General features: G+C 33.2%; 1 protein-coding gene across 2 annotated transcripts in view; it reads left to right on the forward strand.

Moving 5' to 3' along the window:
• Nucleotides 1–260: 260 nt before the first annotated feature.
• The window catches only part of LRRTM4 (leucine rich repeat transmembrane neuronal 4), a 696009-nt gene continuing 680030 nt past the window's right edge, over nt 261–16239 (forward strand). The window contains exons 1-3 of one of the 2 annotated variants that reach the window (XM_032880688.1): nt 261–574; nt 870–1020; nt 2849–4395. In XM_032880688.1, coding sequence (XP_032736579.1) covers nt 1017–1020; nt 2849–4395 — 1551 coding nt within the window. In that variant the 5' untranslated portion in view covers nt 261–574; nt 870–1016. The remainder of the gene's footprint in view (nt 575–869; nt 1021–2848; nt 4396–16239) is intronic. The other variant, XM_032880689.1, reaches the window with a different exon arrangement.

The raw sequence follows: 16239 nt of genomic DNA on the forward strand, positions 1-16239 counted from the left end.
AAATTGTTTCTGTTGAAAAAAGATAATAAGTCTGTAATATGTGCAGGGAAAAAAAAGCCAAGGCAACTTTTAAAAACTGCTAATTGGATAATATTTAGAGAGCCAGTATTTTACTTAATATTTGATATCACTGAATGGAACTCCTTGTCATGAGGCTTTCATAATATATATATTATTGGAGAGGGAAAAAAAGTGATCCTGTGCCTTTAATTTCCCTTTCTGAGAGAGGGAAGGCTGCACACCACTGACAGGCTCACTTGTTCCCGTCTTTAATGTGCAATCTGTTTTCTCCAGCGGAGGGCACTCAGTGTATCACAAACTCAAGCATTAGCACCAACAAGCTCTGAGCATCATCAGTCTCTGGAAAGCCTTCTGAATTAGACAAGGGCTGCCTCTCAGCACAGCTACAAAACACTTTAAACCTGACCAGCTAAATGGATAAACCTAGCCTGCATAGCTTTTAAACTGGGGTCTCATACAGCACAGGAGGCCTACTTGCTTCAAGAACTGAAAATCCAGAGGATGAATTGCTTTATCTGGGAATGGCAAAAGCCAGCACAATAAGGAATGCCAGGTATTCTGAAGATTTTCTTTTCTTTTCTTTCTTTTTCTTTTTCTTTTTTTTTTTTTTTTACCTCTCTTTTTACCGAGAAGTTGGTTACCTTCGAAATGGGCTGTAGCTTTTTTGCACAGATTGCCAATTACTGCTGATGGGTCTCTGGTGAATTACACAATGGTCCTCAGAGCTTAGAGGCCCTCCCCCTCCTCCCCAACTGCTTCCTTCTCCCTGCCCCCCACCATCCCACCCCATGCTGAATTTTTTTTTTCATATATGTATATATATTTTTTGCCTGTCCTCTCCGGGGAAGTTTGTATGGGGCTGCTAGCTCACATGCGGGATCAGAATGGTGTGAATGACAGCCGCACTGTGTCATGAAGGTGGTGGTGGTTTCAGCAAGAGAGACCAAATAAGAAGAAAGCTGAGAGAGGGGGGATCCGTTTTTGGATGACAAAGGATGGGTAAGTGAACTTTTGTTGTTTCCTTCTTACCAAAGCTGATCCTCTTGGCTTCCTATTCTCAGTCGCGGCATTAGCTGATAAAAGACGGGAAAACAGGCAAAAAGCAGCAGCCTCTGAGTTTGCCAGTTGACTCAGTATAGTTGCTATTATATTTTTAGATCGTTTTCCTTTTAGTAGTTTTTTTTTAATACATAAATGCATAACACGGACTTAAACAGACTCTAGAGAAATATCTTTAAGACTGTCTCTTCTGTATGTGTTTCTATAGCGTGGGAATTGAGCATGAGATAAATACTGTGTTTGCTTCTATTTCTTGATAATATTAACCACGCTTGTATTTCTGGTCGCTGTCAGGAAGATTGTTAACACTTTACTGCGTGTGTGTAGGGGTGGGGTCGTTACTTTATCAGAGGTCGCACAAGGGTTTGTTTTATCGTTAAAGCTGTATCCTGAACACAGCTTCCAAATTTCCAGCAGTCATTTGCCAGTCTTATTTTTTCAAGTGTGACTGGCTTTTTTCCCCCCTTTCTCCTGTCTGGAAGAGCTGGAATGTATTTCAATGAGATTGTAGCTGGCAAGAGGACAGAGAGCAAGATCAGGTTTCAAATTAAAAACAAAACAAAACAAAACAAAACAAAAACCTGGTTGAGTAAAAGAAGGAGAGTTTTTTGATTAGAGGTTTGGCTGATTGCCTCTTGGTTAAAATATGAATATTTAAGAGAAATAAACTACACAGAGGGTTTTTTCCCCCCACTGCTAAGAAATAATAAATCTACTATTGACAGAGGAAAGAATTCCCTTACCATGCAATGATTTGGAAATGCAACACAAGTTCCAATACATTACAACTTTGCAGGTTTTCTGAAGTTAATAGAGGTAGGGGAGGAAAAAAAAAAAGTCAGTGAGAAATTTGAGGAGGTCCGGATGGAGGGGAGGGGATGTAGTCATCTACTGCTTCACTCCTTGTTTATCCCACAAATTTGCAAAAGCAACTATTAAAAATAACAGCAAAACTAACACTATACAAGATTATTTTGCATTTTATGCAAATAATAAGAATTTGACAATCTTAACTTTGGACTGTTCTACGTTATATCAGTAGTTATGGTTCTGAGCTGGTATATCCCTGGGCAGGGGAGCCACAGTAGGCAGATCTTCCTGAATGCTGAGAGCATATATGTTCATTAACACATTGAGAGTACCATGCACTGTTATTAGTCTTCATACACTGCTTCATTGGCTGCCCATACTTGTCCCAATGTCATTTTTTCGAGCTCATGCATTGTTCCTCCATTATGCAATAAGGATACAATTTCAGTCAGGGCAAACTTGGGTTACCTGGACAGCTTACGGAAGCTTTTTTGTCAAATCAAAGCTTGTTTGCTCAACTAGGAAAGATGTACAAGTGTAGGGTTTTCTAAGTCACATTTTTGCCATTACCAGAAGATTTGGTACTCTTCCCTTTTAATACTGATGTTCAACAGCGTGACTAGCCAAATACTGTTGTTATGACAGTGTTGGCATTAAGTGATAAGACAGGCTGTGTGCTTTTCAGTGTTGATGAACATAAGAACTCATGAAACTCGGGAAGGCTTTTCTTTAGTTCACGGCACTGTGGTGATTTGAAAATCAAGGAAGAATGAAGGAAACCTCATTGTAGCAAACATGCAACACTGAAGAAAACAAGACTTCAAATGTTAAATACATTGTTCTTATATCAACTGTCCCATTACTACACTAGATGAAATGTCCCTGATATCGGTAAGCTGGTGGTGATTTATATTAATAGCCTTACAATGTGCATTTGTCTTCTTTTTTAATATTGTAGGTTTCCCTTTAATTACGCAGCTGAGAGGCATGCGTGTGGTGCTAGTGCTACTTCCTACACTGCTGCTTGTTATGCTCACAGGGGCTCAGAGAGCTTGCCCAAAGAACTGCAGATGTGATGGCAAAATTGTATACTGTGAGTCTCATGCTTTCGCAGATATCCCTGAGAACATTTCTGGAGGGTCACAAGGCTTATCATTAAGGTTCAACAGCATTCAGAAACTCAAATCCAATCAGTTTGCCGGCCTTAACCAGCTTATATGGCTTTATCTTGACCATAATTACATTAGCTCAGTGGATGAAGATGCATTTCAAGGGATCCGTAGACTGAAAGAATTAATTCTAAGCTCCAACAAAATTACCTATCTGCACAATAAAACATTTCACCCAGTTCCCAATCTCCGCAATCTGGATCTTTCCTACAATAAACTTCAGACATTGCAATCGGAACAATTTAAAGGTCTTCGTAAACTCATCATTTTGCACTTGAGATCTAACTCATTAAAGACTGTGCCGATAAGAGTTTTTCAAGACTGTCGAAATCTTGACTTTCTGGATTTGGGTTACAATCGTCTTCGAAGCTTGTCCCGAAATGCTTTTGCTGGCCTCTTGAAGTTGAAGGAGCTCCACTTGGAGCACAATCAGTTTTCCAAGATCAATTTTGCTCATTTTCCACGTCTCTTCAATCTCCGCTCAATTTACTTACAGTGGAACAGGATTCGCTCCATTAGCCAAGGCTTGACATGGACTTGGAGTTCCTTACACAACTTGGATTTATCAGGGAATGACATCCAAGGAATTGAGCCGGGCACATTTAAATGTCTACCCAATTTGCAAAAATTGAATTTGGATTCCAACAAGCTTACCAACATCTCACAGGAAACTGTCAATGCATGGATATCATTAATATCCATCACTTTGTCTGGAAATATGTGGGAATGCAGTAGGAGCATATGTCCTCTGTTTTATTGGCTTAAGAATTTCAAAGGAAATAAGGAAAGCACCATGATATGTGCAGGACCTAAGCATATCCAAGGTGAAAAGGTTAGTGATGCAGTGGAAACATATAATATCTGCTCTGAAGTTCAGGTGGTCAACACAGAAAAGTCACACCTGGTACCCCAAACACCCCAGAAGCCTCTGATTATCCCTAAACCTACATTTTCCAAATCTGACCCTACCCAGCCCGCCCTTGAAACACCAAGCCCTTCCCCAGGGTTTCAGATTCCTGGCACAGAGCAAGAGTATGAGCATGTTTCATTTCACAAAATTATTGCAGGGAGTGTGGCTCTGTTCCTCTCAGTGGCCATGATCCTCTTGGTGATCTATGTGTCTTGGAAACGCTACCCAGCCAGTATGAAACAACTTCAGCAGCACTCTCTTATGAAGAGGCGGCGGAAAAAGACCAGAGAGTCTGAAAGACAAATGAATTCCCCTTTACAGGAGTATTATGTGGACTACAAGCCTACAAACTCTGAGACCATGGATATATCCGTTAATGGATCTGGGCCCTGCACATATACCATCTCTGGCTCCAGGGAATGCGAGGTATGAACCATGATCCTCCTAAAAGCATTTCTACTTCGGGGAAGGAGAGGTAAATGTTTGAAGCTCTAGAGGTGTCTCTAATCACTAGAAAGATTAATGACCCTTTTGCTTTTGGGTTTTTGCTCAGTGTGAAAGGTTGCTTAATTAAATTACAACCACCAGGAAATTGACTGTTGTTTTTTTTTGTTGTTGTTGTTTTTTAATGGTTGAAACTTGAAAGAAGTTCATTCAAGGATGAGATTAAGTTGGAATAAAGCACTATGTTAAAACATCTGTTTTTTAACAGTTTGTATACAGGGGTTGGACTTACAAACACACATCTACACAAAACTCTTCTCGTTCTAAAATTAATGTCTGGTTCTTGTTGTTTGACTTCTGTAATGGAGTAAAGAAGGAGGGACCAGCTTAATTAAAAAAAAAAAATGATTTTACCAAAATTCCAGGAGGTAATGAAGATTTAAACCAAAGAGCAATTTACCCAAGGGTTGATTTTGCTGTAAATTTTTAGTTATAATTAAAGCATGCAACAGGGGTCTCACAAGGATAACTGTTTCTGTGTTACTTGCCATTTAGTTATTATACCAGCATAGAGAATGTTAGAGGCCTACTGTGTAACTGTATTAGGCTTTTAAAGATGTCTTTCTTCCTTCTTTCCTTCTTTCCTTCTTTCTTTCCTTCTTCCCTTGGTTCCTTCCTTCCTTCCATTTTTTTTTTTTTTAAATTCCTGGACATAGATCACTTTTCATAGGTTTTCTTAAGTGCTAGCTATTTGTATGTAATCAGAATAATACTTAAATTCCATGTTTTGGCTATGTCCCTGGCAACTAAAATCAGGTCATGATATTGTGGATGATTTAGCAATAACATAATGACAGGCATAACAGGGACTGTTTGTCAATGTTGCTGTCATCCCCAAAGAAATAATGTGTATTCTTGTTAAACTTATCCAAAACTAAGTGATGCAACTATTTATAAATAAAGAGAGAGAGATTTGCGTTCTGGATATTTTCCCTTTCTGTAACATCAGCTTGAAATGAAGGCATTCCATGTTACATTATTCTCATTTTCATGAGAATGTATTTGGATCCAGTTTCTGATTATTTAATTTTAAAGACCACTTATAGTATCATGCTTAGGAGTAGAAAATAGCCACAGATTTCCAACCTGTTGATAAGTAGTACTGGATGCAAATTGTTCTTTGTGTGGTAAAATTGATCAAAAAGTACAAAGACGTGACTGCCAAGGCCTTGTTGCTGGAATAAAGTAATAGAAAGAGAAAGTTCTGGCAGTATGTTGTCTCAATATATGATTTTAGTGGATTAGTTTTTCAAAGGAAAGTTTTCATGAGTATTGAATGGGTATTTTTCCTTTTATTACTAGTTATAGTAGTTGGAAAAAATAATTTGCTCTTTAATAATATATACCCAGTTTTTCTATAGTCCTAAAGGCAGATGCTAATGAAAATGTTTTCAGACAAGGCACTGAGTTTGAAATATTCTCAAACCTAGTAGAATTTGGAATACTGAACTATTCTTTACAGAGTTCATTTTCTCCTTTCTGTATATAATTGAAAAAAAGAAAAGTAATCCCAAATAATAAATCCCTAAGAGAAACCTGTATGAGCATTTGACCTTAAAAATTAAAGAGAATAAAAGATTTTATATGAAAGTCTTAACAAGTCTTGATGCTTTTATTACAGGTTGATATTTATATACTATACATGAATATTAGTAAAACAAGTTCATCTTATTTTATTCTAGGTTCTCTTTATATTTTGAGATCTTTTTAAAGGCTAATAATAGAAAAAGAAAATCCAGGTCCATTCATTTTCTCTTGACTTTTATAGTAGAAAGGTGATTTTTATTTGGAATAATCACCAAGAAAGAAGAAAGATTCTTAAAGAACTAGGACTTGAGTATAGTGATTCTAAAACTTACAGAGCTTCAGTTCCAGAGATTATTCTTTCAAATACCCTAGGCTTTACCACGATAGGAACAAAATAAAAGCATGTTTTATTCCATAAAAGCGTGTTTCAAAACACATGTTGATACTATATATGTTTTATGGAGGGGAGTTTATGTTCATGGAATTGCAGTGGCATTGTTGGAGTTGAATGTGGTGTTAGGATATTAAATAATGAAGAATTTAATTAAATATTGTAATGAAGAGAATTGAAATGGCAGCCTTGCTAAAGTAGATCAAACTCTCCATGCCCTAAAAAGTGAAAAATGATAGGCTATCCATTTAAGACCATTAAGTCAAGGGGTCCAGTGAAGCTAGATTTGAATGAATGTTAACTTGTTTTGAAACACAAACATGTAAGAACATTGCAGCAACCGCTCCCCTTTTTTGACAGGATGTTCAATCTATTATAGTTACAGGTAAACAAAGAAATGAGAAAAAGCAAATTCTTAGAAACTGTGATGACAACCATAACTTCTCCTTATGTCTTTGTCACCACAGAGTAAAACTTCTCCTGTTGAGAAAATTTTTCTACAAAATGAAGCCAAGAGAGAGGAGTGATTTGTCCAAGTTTATGATTTTTTTTAAGCCTATAGAGGTATGCTGAGTTTTACTCTGGTATTTTTATAAACCTCACATATCAATAGCTTAGAAAAATAGTCATTAATATATTTAAAATATAATTTTGTGAGGTAGGGTTTTTTTTTTTTTAATTCAAAACACCAAACTTTACCCAATAAAGCCATAAATATTTAACTAGAAAATTTAGCACTAAATGCTAATTTTCTAAGATAGTGCCTTGGAAAAAAACTACATTAAACTGAAAATTCCACTTATACAACAGTTACATTTAGTTACCATGATCTAAATACAGTTAAAATATTCGTTTTGTCTATTTCTTTTAAGAATAAAATAAAAATATTAAGACCCCTAATTAGAATGGTGCCTGTGAGATAACACACAAATATAACATTCAATAAGTGAATAACTTTGGCTTTATTCTTTGTAAGTTATAATTTTGAAAATTCCACATGCACATTCTATGCTAGTACTTTGAAGGAGAATATTATAATACCTTAGGCAGTAAAAATCTCTTATATCTATAAAAGAAGAACAAAGAAGATAGTTCTGAATAATTAATATGATACATGGCACAATTCTAACAGATATTTACATCTCAATCATCATACCCTGAGTGGAGCAGTGTGCTTGGTTGAACTCAATCATTTAATTTGTCTGTCCTCAATATGTGCTCAGAAAGAACTTAAAGCCAAAAGGATACAGCTTTGCCTAAAGCTTAGTAAATTGTTATTAAGAGAGAAAATAGCAAAAAAAAAAAAAAGAGACAGAGAGAGAATTGCAATACATACTTTTGAAAAATAGTTTGTGAAATTTTGTGTAGCTTTATCTCGCTAAAAAGTATTATAAGAATTATGAAGTTACTTTATTATGCCTACCAAAATTTTACTTTAAATTTAAAGAGAACAAATTTTGACTACCTGTTTTTCTAGGATACGTTGTATCAACTGAAAATAGCAAGGATCTTTATAAAATTAGTCATTGTGAATATAGGAGAGGAGAGAACACTTTCTCTTGCGAATTAAAAAAAAATGGAACTGGTGAAACCTTAAAATGAATAAATAAATGAAAGTGGTTTCTAAAGAAATCCTCTATCCAATGGATTTTAAAAGTTAACTAATTGAGATATAAAATTTAGTGATCCCATAATGCTAATAGGGCTACCATTAGGAAAATAGGAGTATAGGTGACATTAGATATTTATTTTCCAAATATTTGATATTTTAGTAAACAATTCTTCAAAATCAAGTAAAATATATATATAATGGTTGTAATTGGGCTTATGTTATTTCTTTCACTGCTGTGCAGTAGGTGGTATAGACCATTTCTAACACTTTATATTTATTGAATGTATTATGTCAGATCCTAACTATTGATTTAAGAGGGATTACTAACTTCTTTTTACACTTTAGAAATTGGCATTTTAAAGTATACTAAATGAGGGTGCCTGGGTGGCTCAGTCATTAAGCGTCTGACTTCAGCTCAGTTCATGCCTGGGATTGAGCCCCACATAGGGCTCCCTGCTCAGTGGGAAGCCTACTTCTCCCTCTCTCACTCCTCGTGCTTGTGTTCCCTCTCTCGCTGTGTCTCTCCCTGTCAAATAAATAAATAAAATCTTAAAAAAAAAATAAAGTATGCTAAATGAATTTCCAAGAACTAAAAAGTGTAATGTGTTCAAAGAGGATTTCTAAGTGAAGCAAGCCCAATATCCTTGAGTTTAACTTATACTTTACCAATACAAAACTATAGAAAATAAACTTCATTTTGGTGGCTTACTACTGCTGTGTTATGTCAAAATGTTATAATGGAAACTCTGCTTTGTATATTCACATAACATATATTTATGTGTGTGTATATGTGTGTGTTTGTATGTATGTATGTGTATGTGTTCATATACACAGAGAGAGAAATATATTTCCATTAAAGTTCCTTCCTGTTTTGGACATTTGAAATATTCGTGAAAGAATCTTGGGTTGTTATTATCAGAATTTGTTCGTCAGGGAACGTACTTCTTAAGAGAAGTGTTTAAACCTCTCTAAAATTATTAGTATTTCATGTTTAGATAGTCTTAATGTTCTCCTTTTTTTCAAAAAACAGAATTTAAGCTACACATTGTCATTTTTGGTGTGACTCTGGGCTAGTCACTTCCTTTCTCTGTGATCCATCACTAAATGAGTATATGCAGCTAGCACAATATATCCCAACTCCAGGCATTCCTTAGACTAGTAAACTTTGTAAACTCTGTGGTCATTTTCAGGACTAAAAGGGCAAGATGGGATATGGAGGAAAAACTGAGTTATTTATATTCATTGTCAGTGAGAAAGAAAGAACTTGAGTTAATAAAAATTGGCATGCTCAGGTGAGGAACATTATAATTTCTTTATGCTTGAGGGGAAACTTCATAATACACATGCATGTGTGCATATGCATATATGCCAGCATACACACACAAATTTATGTATCTTTTAAATTCTGGCAAGTAACTAGTTACTTTGAGAGCATTTAAAATATGACTAATTTTTTTTTTAAATCTATTGTCTGAATCTGATTCAATTACAATCTATTTGTGAATAGAGTTTTCATTAGAATATGCAAATGGTAGTGGTGAAGAGTGACGTTTCCAAGAAAGCCTGACATAGTTAATTTAGGAAAGATTTTAAACTGATGATAAGGGCTTCAATTACTTTTTTTAGAATAAGTTTACATTAGCATGTCATGGACAAAATTTTACTAAGATTCCAAATTGAAAAGTCTGACTACATTATGGTCTTAGGAATGTACAGCTTTTGACACACCCGAGTGATCTTCATATAATTTCAGAATTTTTCTTCTTGAGACTTCTCTGTATTCAATAAAATCTACTCATCCTAGTCTCAGGAATTACATTTATAGATAGCTTTATTCATTGGAAGTTGCTCGGTAATATTAGCATTGGGGACTTAGTGACTCATCAGAATTTTCATGTCTCTAGAGATTCATGAATCACTAAATCAAAGTGAAACACTGGCAACCTGTGTATCACCAGACAGTGGGAGTTTTGAAATAATAGTATGACTTTGGATCAGTGAAAAGCATGAAGTGATGTTTAAATATGTTTTAAAAATTAAAATTGCTTTTTATAGTACCAAAAGAAGTATCATTTATCAGGTCAATTTAATAAAATCTCAATATTGTTAAAATGAAAGAGAAATTATGATGGTGTTTTTCTTAGGCGCTCTATAAACCATTAAAAATTTAGCTGTAAATTAAAGAAAGTTGAGAAAACCACACTAATTCCTGTGGTATCAAAATCATTAGATTTTTTATAAACTGCTTTAATATGCTTAAAACTCCTCAATATATGCAAACACTATGATTCATACTCCTGCTAAATAGTTCAAAAAATAATGTTTTCACTGTCAAGAGAAATTAAGGCTTAAGCAAATGTAGATGTGGGAAGAATATTTTTTAAGAGTAAGATGTTTGACTTTAAGTCAAATCTTATAATACTTGTAAAGCTAAGGTTTGAGAGTGAAAGGGTGGTAAAACTGATATGCATTAACGAACGGTTAAAGTAATGGTAAGAAAATTTTTTATAAAATCAGAAAAAAAATCTTGTCCAAAAATTAAGTTTGACTAAAAGAAACACATTGAACAAGAACTGATGCCTGACCAGATAAGTAGTAAACACATGCATAACTAAATAAGATTATGGTATTTAGCATTTTTTGTACAGACCCATGAGATCTCTATATTTTAATATATAAATGATTTTCTTAAATATATACAAAAGTAACTTTGAAATACAATTGTATTTAAGCAACCATGTGTAATTAAAGACCCATATATTCCCCATAAATATTTCTAAAATGCTAAGATGTATATTGTATACAGATATTAAATTAATATAAATTATACTTTTCAATAGACACTACTTGTCCAATTCACATGAATTGCCTCAAAACTAAATATTTTGGGGACACATTAAAACCATTTAGACATCATAATTTTGTTTCTTCTGTCATTTATCATGATTGTTTTCTGAATTTTTGGATGTCCATATCACCATCTCTTGGAAAGTTCTATTCTCTACTTTAGTCTTTTAAATATTCACTGAATTCTCAGTCCTCAGAAGGGTAAAGATATATAATCATTAAACCTAGCAAGAAGAGTCATCTTTTTCTTTTATTTTTTAAATGTAAATTCTTCTAGTAGAAGAATGTTACATTATACATTTTTATCACATTGATTTTAAAAGAAAAATTTAAAGAAAATAACTATAATATTGAAACAAAATTTCCTATGTAAATGTATAATTGTCATTTTTACTTAATATTTCGGTGGTTGAAATCTTCAGATCCCATTGAGCCTAAAAACTAAAAAAAAATTTTTGCAGTATACTTAAATTTTCAAAGCAAACAAGCTAAAGTGAATATAGATGGATTTGTTTAAGAAAACTGACTCTTTTTTAGGATCTCATAAGCAAATATATACTTCCAAATAGGAATGTGTAGGGTTATGAACTGATTTCACTTTTGGGTCATTTTCAAGGTTAGTGCAAAATTATATAGACGTTAATTTTAGAGTAGCAAATTATTTAGACAAAGAGGAAAAATACCTGAAATTATTTTATTTTAGAAAGTCAGTTCTATTTAATTCATATTCATGGTATATTATCATTTTAAAGGTTAACAATTTTGTTTCACTGTCTTCTTTTAAGATTAAGTATTATCAGATAAAGCACTGAAATTTCACTGATTTTTAAAAGCAAACAAGAAAGAGTCTGAGTTTAAATTCTGTGCTTGTTTTTAATTCTTCCCTCCTCTCTCAGGTCACATTTACTGAAGCATTGGTTCTTTCATTTTTTCCTAGTGATCTAATTATTTGCGAGGGTTGGAATTATTAAAAGTTGATTTCTTGTTTCCTTTAAGTAACTCCTATTAAATGTGCTTATGTTCAAACGAAGCCCTGAAAATATTGCCTGTTTCTTTCAGCATAAATTTAATTATTATGCATTTCATTATTAAGGTTTTGATATTTACAATTTTAAATTGACACCAGCATTGTTAAATATTTCTAATAACACTTAAAAAAGAAATAGAAATATAAATTAACTGTGTCTGAGTCTTTTTTAGTATGATCTCCACAGATGAAAAATTGTTATTTTCTTCTGTGTTTATAGGTCTGTAAAAGTAATAGCAGAGAGGTCAGCCTTAAAGTACTTTAGGTTGACAGTCAAACCATAGTATGGACCAAAATTGCATTGGTCCAGTGGTTAGATCAAGGGGTGAAAAGAAGGTCTGAGATATTTGAAACTGACTCACTTTACTTCTGTGATATTGGACAAGTAAATATGTATCTGACCTTTCTGTGATATAATTTTTCCATCTATTGAACTGGGATAATAACTTTCCAACTAACTTGTTGAAATGATTAATGAGCTACTATTTGAAAACCACTCTGAACTCCTCCATAAAAAGCTTCAGTGTAAATATAAATGATTATTAGCCATAAGCCCTACTGTCTACTGAAAAATGCAAAATACATTGTGGCTGTATTATTTTCATTGTTATTATTAGTTATAATGATGGTTATAATACTCCCTGATGTAGAAACAAGTGTTGTGGTTACATTTTTACTAAAGTGAATAATAAACCTGACCTTTCAGTCCCTTGTCTGAGCTGTAATTTAGTTTGGGTACCAGACACACTAATATATAAATAATACCTCAGGATTGTAAAATACTCCCTTGGCTGAACATTTTATTCACATTTCAAAGAAAGTAGCATTTACAGTTCTTTTATTAGTATTAACTTTAAGGAAAAAAGTGGGTTATAGAAACAACTTATAAATTTCCATTCTGATCAAGTATTGCCCTTCAGTTCATTTTCTTAACCAGTGGAGGCAGCTTTAGTTTTCCCCAAAGTGTTTATGCATAACAAGAAGTTAATATGTATTTTTAAGAAGACCTGATATTTCTCTAGCAAAAATACATAATATTTAATGATTTGATGTATGTAAGTATGTATCTTGGTTTAATATAATATGGGCTCTTATTTTTGCATAAATAATTATATAATTCCTATTTTTGTCCCCATACTTGTAATATATTTTAATGTGAAATACATTTCTTTTGAAGTTCCCCCATGGAATAATACCTCCTGTGATACCATTGTGTGCTGTGAAATAGAGGGCACCATTAGTGCTTGTCCTTAACAAAAACAAATGCCCCAAAGACAAAAGACAAAATTTTATCTTTTCTGGAGAAAATAGCATGTTATTTTCATGGTGATTGGAAATGCAGAATTATTCCAAAATGAGGATTCTTCCAGTCATTGAATATGTCTATTCCAATTATGTATTCTGGAAGTAGGGACGTAACGATAGGATGGAGCCATGTACCCACTGGACCCACTAGACCCACTGTGAAACAGATCTGAGCTAAAACTCCATCAATCACCATGAGCCCCTAATCTAACTCTGAGACCACAGTGATGTTTTGGATCTGCAGGAATTAGTGTCACTTCCAAGTCAATTTCCAGTAAGACCCCAAAACTGATTACACCACTTTGCCCAATGCATAGTCACTTTGTTAAATAGCTGTTTCTCTCTTTGGGAAAGGCTAGGAGAGAGATTGAGTATACATTTTGACAGTGTAGCTTTGTCTTTCTTTCCTCAAGGGGATCTGACCTTTCATTTAAATGTTTCTGGATCTGCAAACTGGCTCAAATCTGGGAATTAATTATGGGGCCATGGCACTGTTCTCGTGATTCAGGTTATACTTCTGTTCACTTGACCTAGATCTGACCTACTTATACTGATCAAGTGGGAATTAGTACTCAAGTACTTTTTTCCTAGGGACACCATGATCAAGTAGACAACACCACTGATCCTTTGAGTCAAATTATTTTGATTACTACTTTGACTTTACTGTCTCTTATGGTATCTGTGCTTTTCTTGTCTTTGGCAATTAAGTGCTGACACTAGGCCCATGCCAGTTGGGGATCTCATTTTTCCTCTTGAAGTAGGAATGGCAGTTCAACGGTAGCTATTTCCACTGTGATTTCTTACCTGCAACAAAGAGTGACCACAGAGTCATTAGCCCTGAACTTACTATGCTCAACCTCTTTCCCTTCCCCAGTTGCCAGATAGTCAATCCATTTCATACACTTGCGATATGGTCTACAGAACTCTAACCAGAATCTTTTTTTTTTTTTAAATTTTTGAGAATCACTGCTTAGATTCTAATCTTGAGATTTGAAAGGTAAAAGAATGTTATTTATAAATACAATATTTTAACCTTTTGCAAATCGTAATCTCTTTGGCTCTCTGTGTTTCCTCAAATGACTGGATGATAAAAGCTGACATTAAATCAATATTCCAAATTTATGCTTCTTTAATTTTGGCATAGCATCTTCCTTGAATATGGATATACAATTCTCCACCAAAACATGAAGATTGACAAAGATCATTGGCCTATAAAAACAATAGTATCCATTTCTCTTTCTCATTGTGTTTCTTACTGAAAATTTATCAGAACATAATTATTAACTACATATGCAAATACATTATTTTATCAATGACAATATTTCTATTTTATAGATGCTAAAGATAAATATTATTTAGAAATATGAGGTACAGCTTTGTACATTTACCTAACGTATCATGTATTTTCCATTATTCTCTAATTATAAATGAATGCTTTTTTTGAAAATGTTGAAAACATGAGGTTATTTATAAAAATAAAACAAAATAATTATCAAAAATTTTCACTATGCAGTGATAATACTTTTAAAATTCTGCTATTTTACTTCTACTATATGCACAGATAGTGTATCGTGGGTATTCATAAAATCAATTTGGCATTGAAAACTGTATGTATAGATTTATATATTGTTACTTTAAGGTTCACATTTTGCGATGAATAGAATAACGTCTTAAAATACTGTATGTTGAAACTACAGTCCTCAAATGTGCCATCTTTTACTTAAGGCTTCTTTTTTGTTGGACATTTGTGCTGAGTTATTTCACTGTTGGAATAGTTCTACAGTGACCTCTTTGTGTAGGTAGAATCCTCGAAGAGAAAAAGCATAGCCAAAAGAATGAAAACTTTAAACTTCTTAAGCCCTATTGCTACATTACCCCCTCAAAAATATATACCTATTTGTATTAACACATGCACTGTATAAGATTTAACATTTCACCACATATACACCAAAATTATTTGTTGTCTTTCATTAAACAAGTTGACACATTAGTTTGTAGAGTGTAGTATTTACATCTTTAACCTTAGTGCATTCGAATTTTTTGTGTGCAATATTCTGTGTTGTTAGATTTCTGATTTTGAAATATGATATATGAACAGTCCATGAGGTCAACAGTAATTTTCATTATGTTCTCTTGCATTGCTTTTATTTTTAGAAAGGCCTTTCACATCCTGTATGTAAGTAAACATTCACTATGTTTTGATCCTTTCCCCTATAGGTTTATTTTTATATTTAATTCTTTAATATACCAAAATATCCTTTAGTATATAATGTGAAATACAGACCTAGCTTGTATTTTCCTCACTAAAGAATTAGGATTTTGTCAGTGTGTTTTACCTAATATTAATGTAAAATTTTCATATATCCATGTCATTTTTGTGGTTTCTATATTTTTATTATGAATTCACTCTCTATTCTTGTATAAGAAACATGTTTTATGCTAATATGATTTTAAGATATATTTTAATTTTTATAAAGGAGTCTTCTACTAAATTCCACATATATTTTAAAAAACTGTCTTGGTTATTTTTTTGCTATTTTTATTTGAAATAAAATTTTGCATGTCTCTCTTCCTCCCTCCCTCTCTCTCTAACCTTTTTCTTCCTGAATATATACACACATGCACATGCGCTATCACACACATATGCACGCACACATGACTGGGATTATGTGGATCTATAAATCAGTTTGGAAATAATTGATACCATATTAATTGGAAATAACTGACAAAGAGAAATATTCTGGATGACATAAAAATATAGAGCACAATTTACATTATCTATTTTTTGCGTCCCCAATAAAGATGAGTTGATTAGCTTTATTTTAAAATTCTAATGCATATATAAAATCATAAGTGTATAGATACATATAAAATTAATATTGACATTTTGACCAAATCCATTAATTTTAGGAGACAAAGTTAATTTTTTTGAAATTGCTAGTTCAAAAATAATTTTGTAAAATACAAAATGTTTTGACTTTCTAATAGTTAAATTTCATAGCTTTCTATTTGTATTGACTAAATCTAAAATAGCAAACAATTACATTGATTTTAAGC

The sequence above is a fragment of the Lontra canadensis genome, unplaced genomic scaffold, assembly GCF_010015895.1.
Source record: "Lontra canadensis isolate GAN:19392208 unplaced genomic scaffold, GSC_riverotter_1.0 scaffold71, whole genome shotgun sequence".
Lineage (NCBI taxonomy): Eukaryota > Metazoa > Chordata > Mammalia > Carnivora > Mustelidae > Lontra > Lontra canadensis.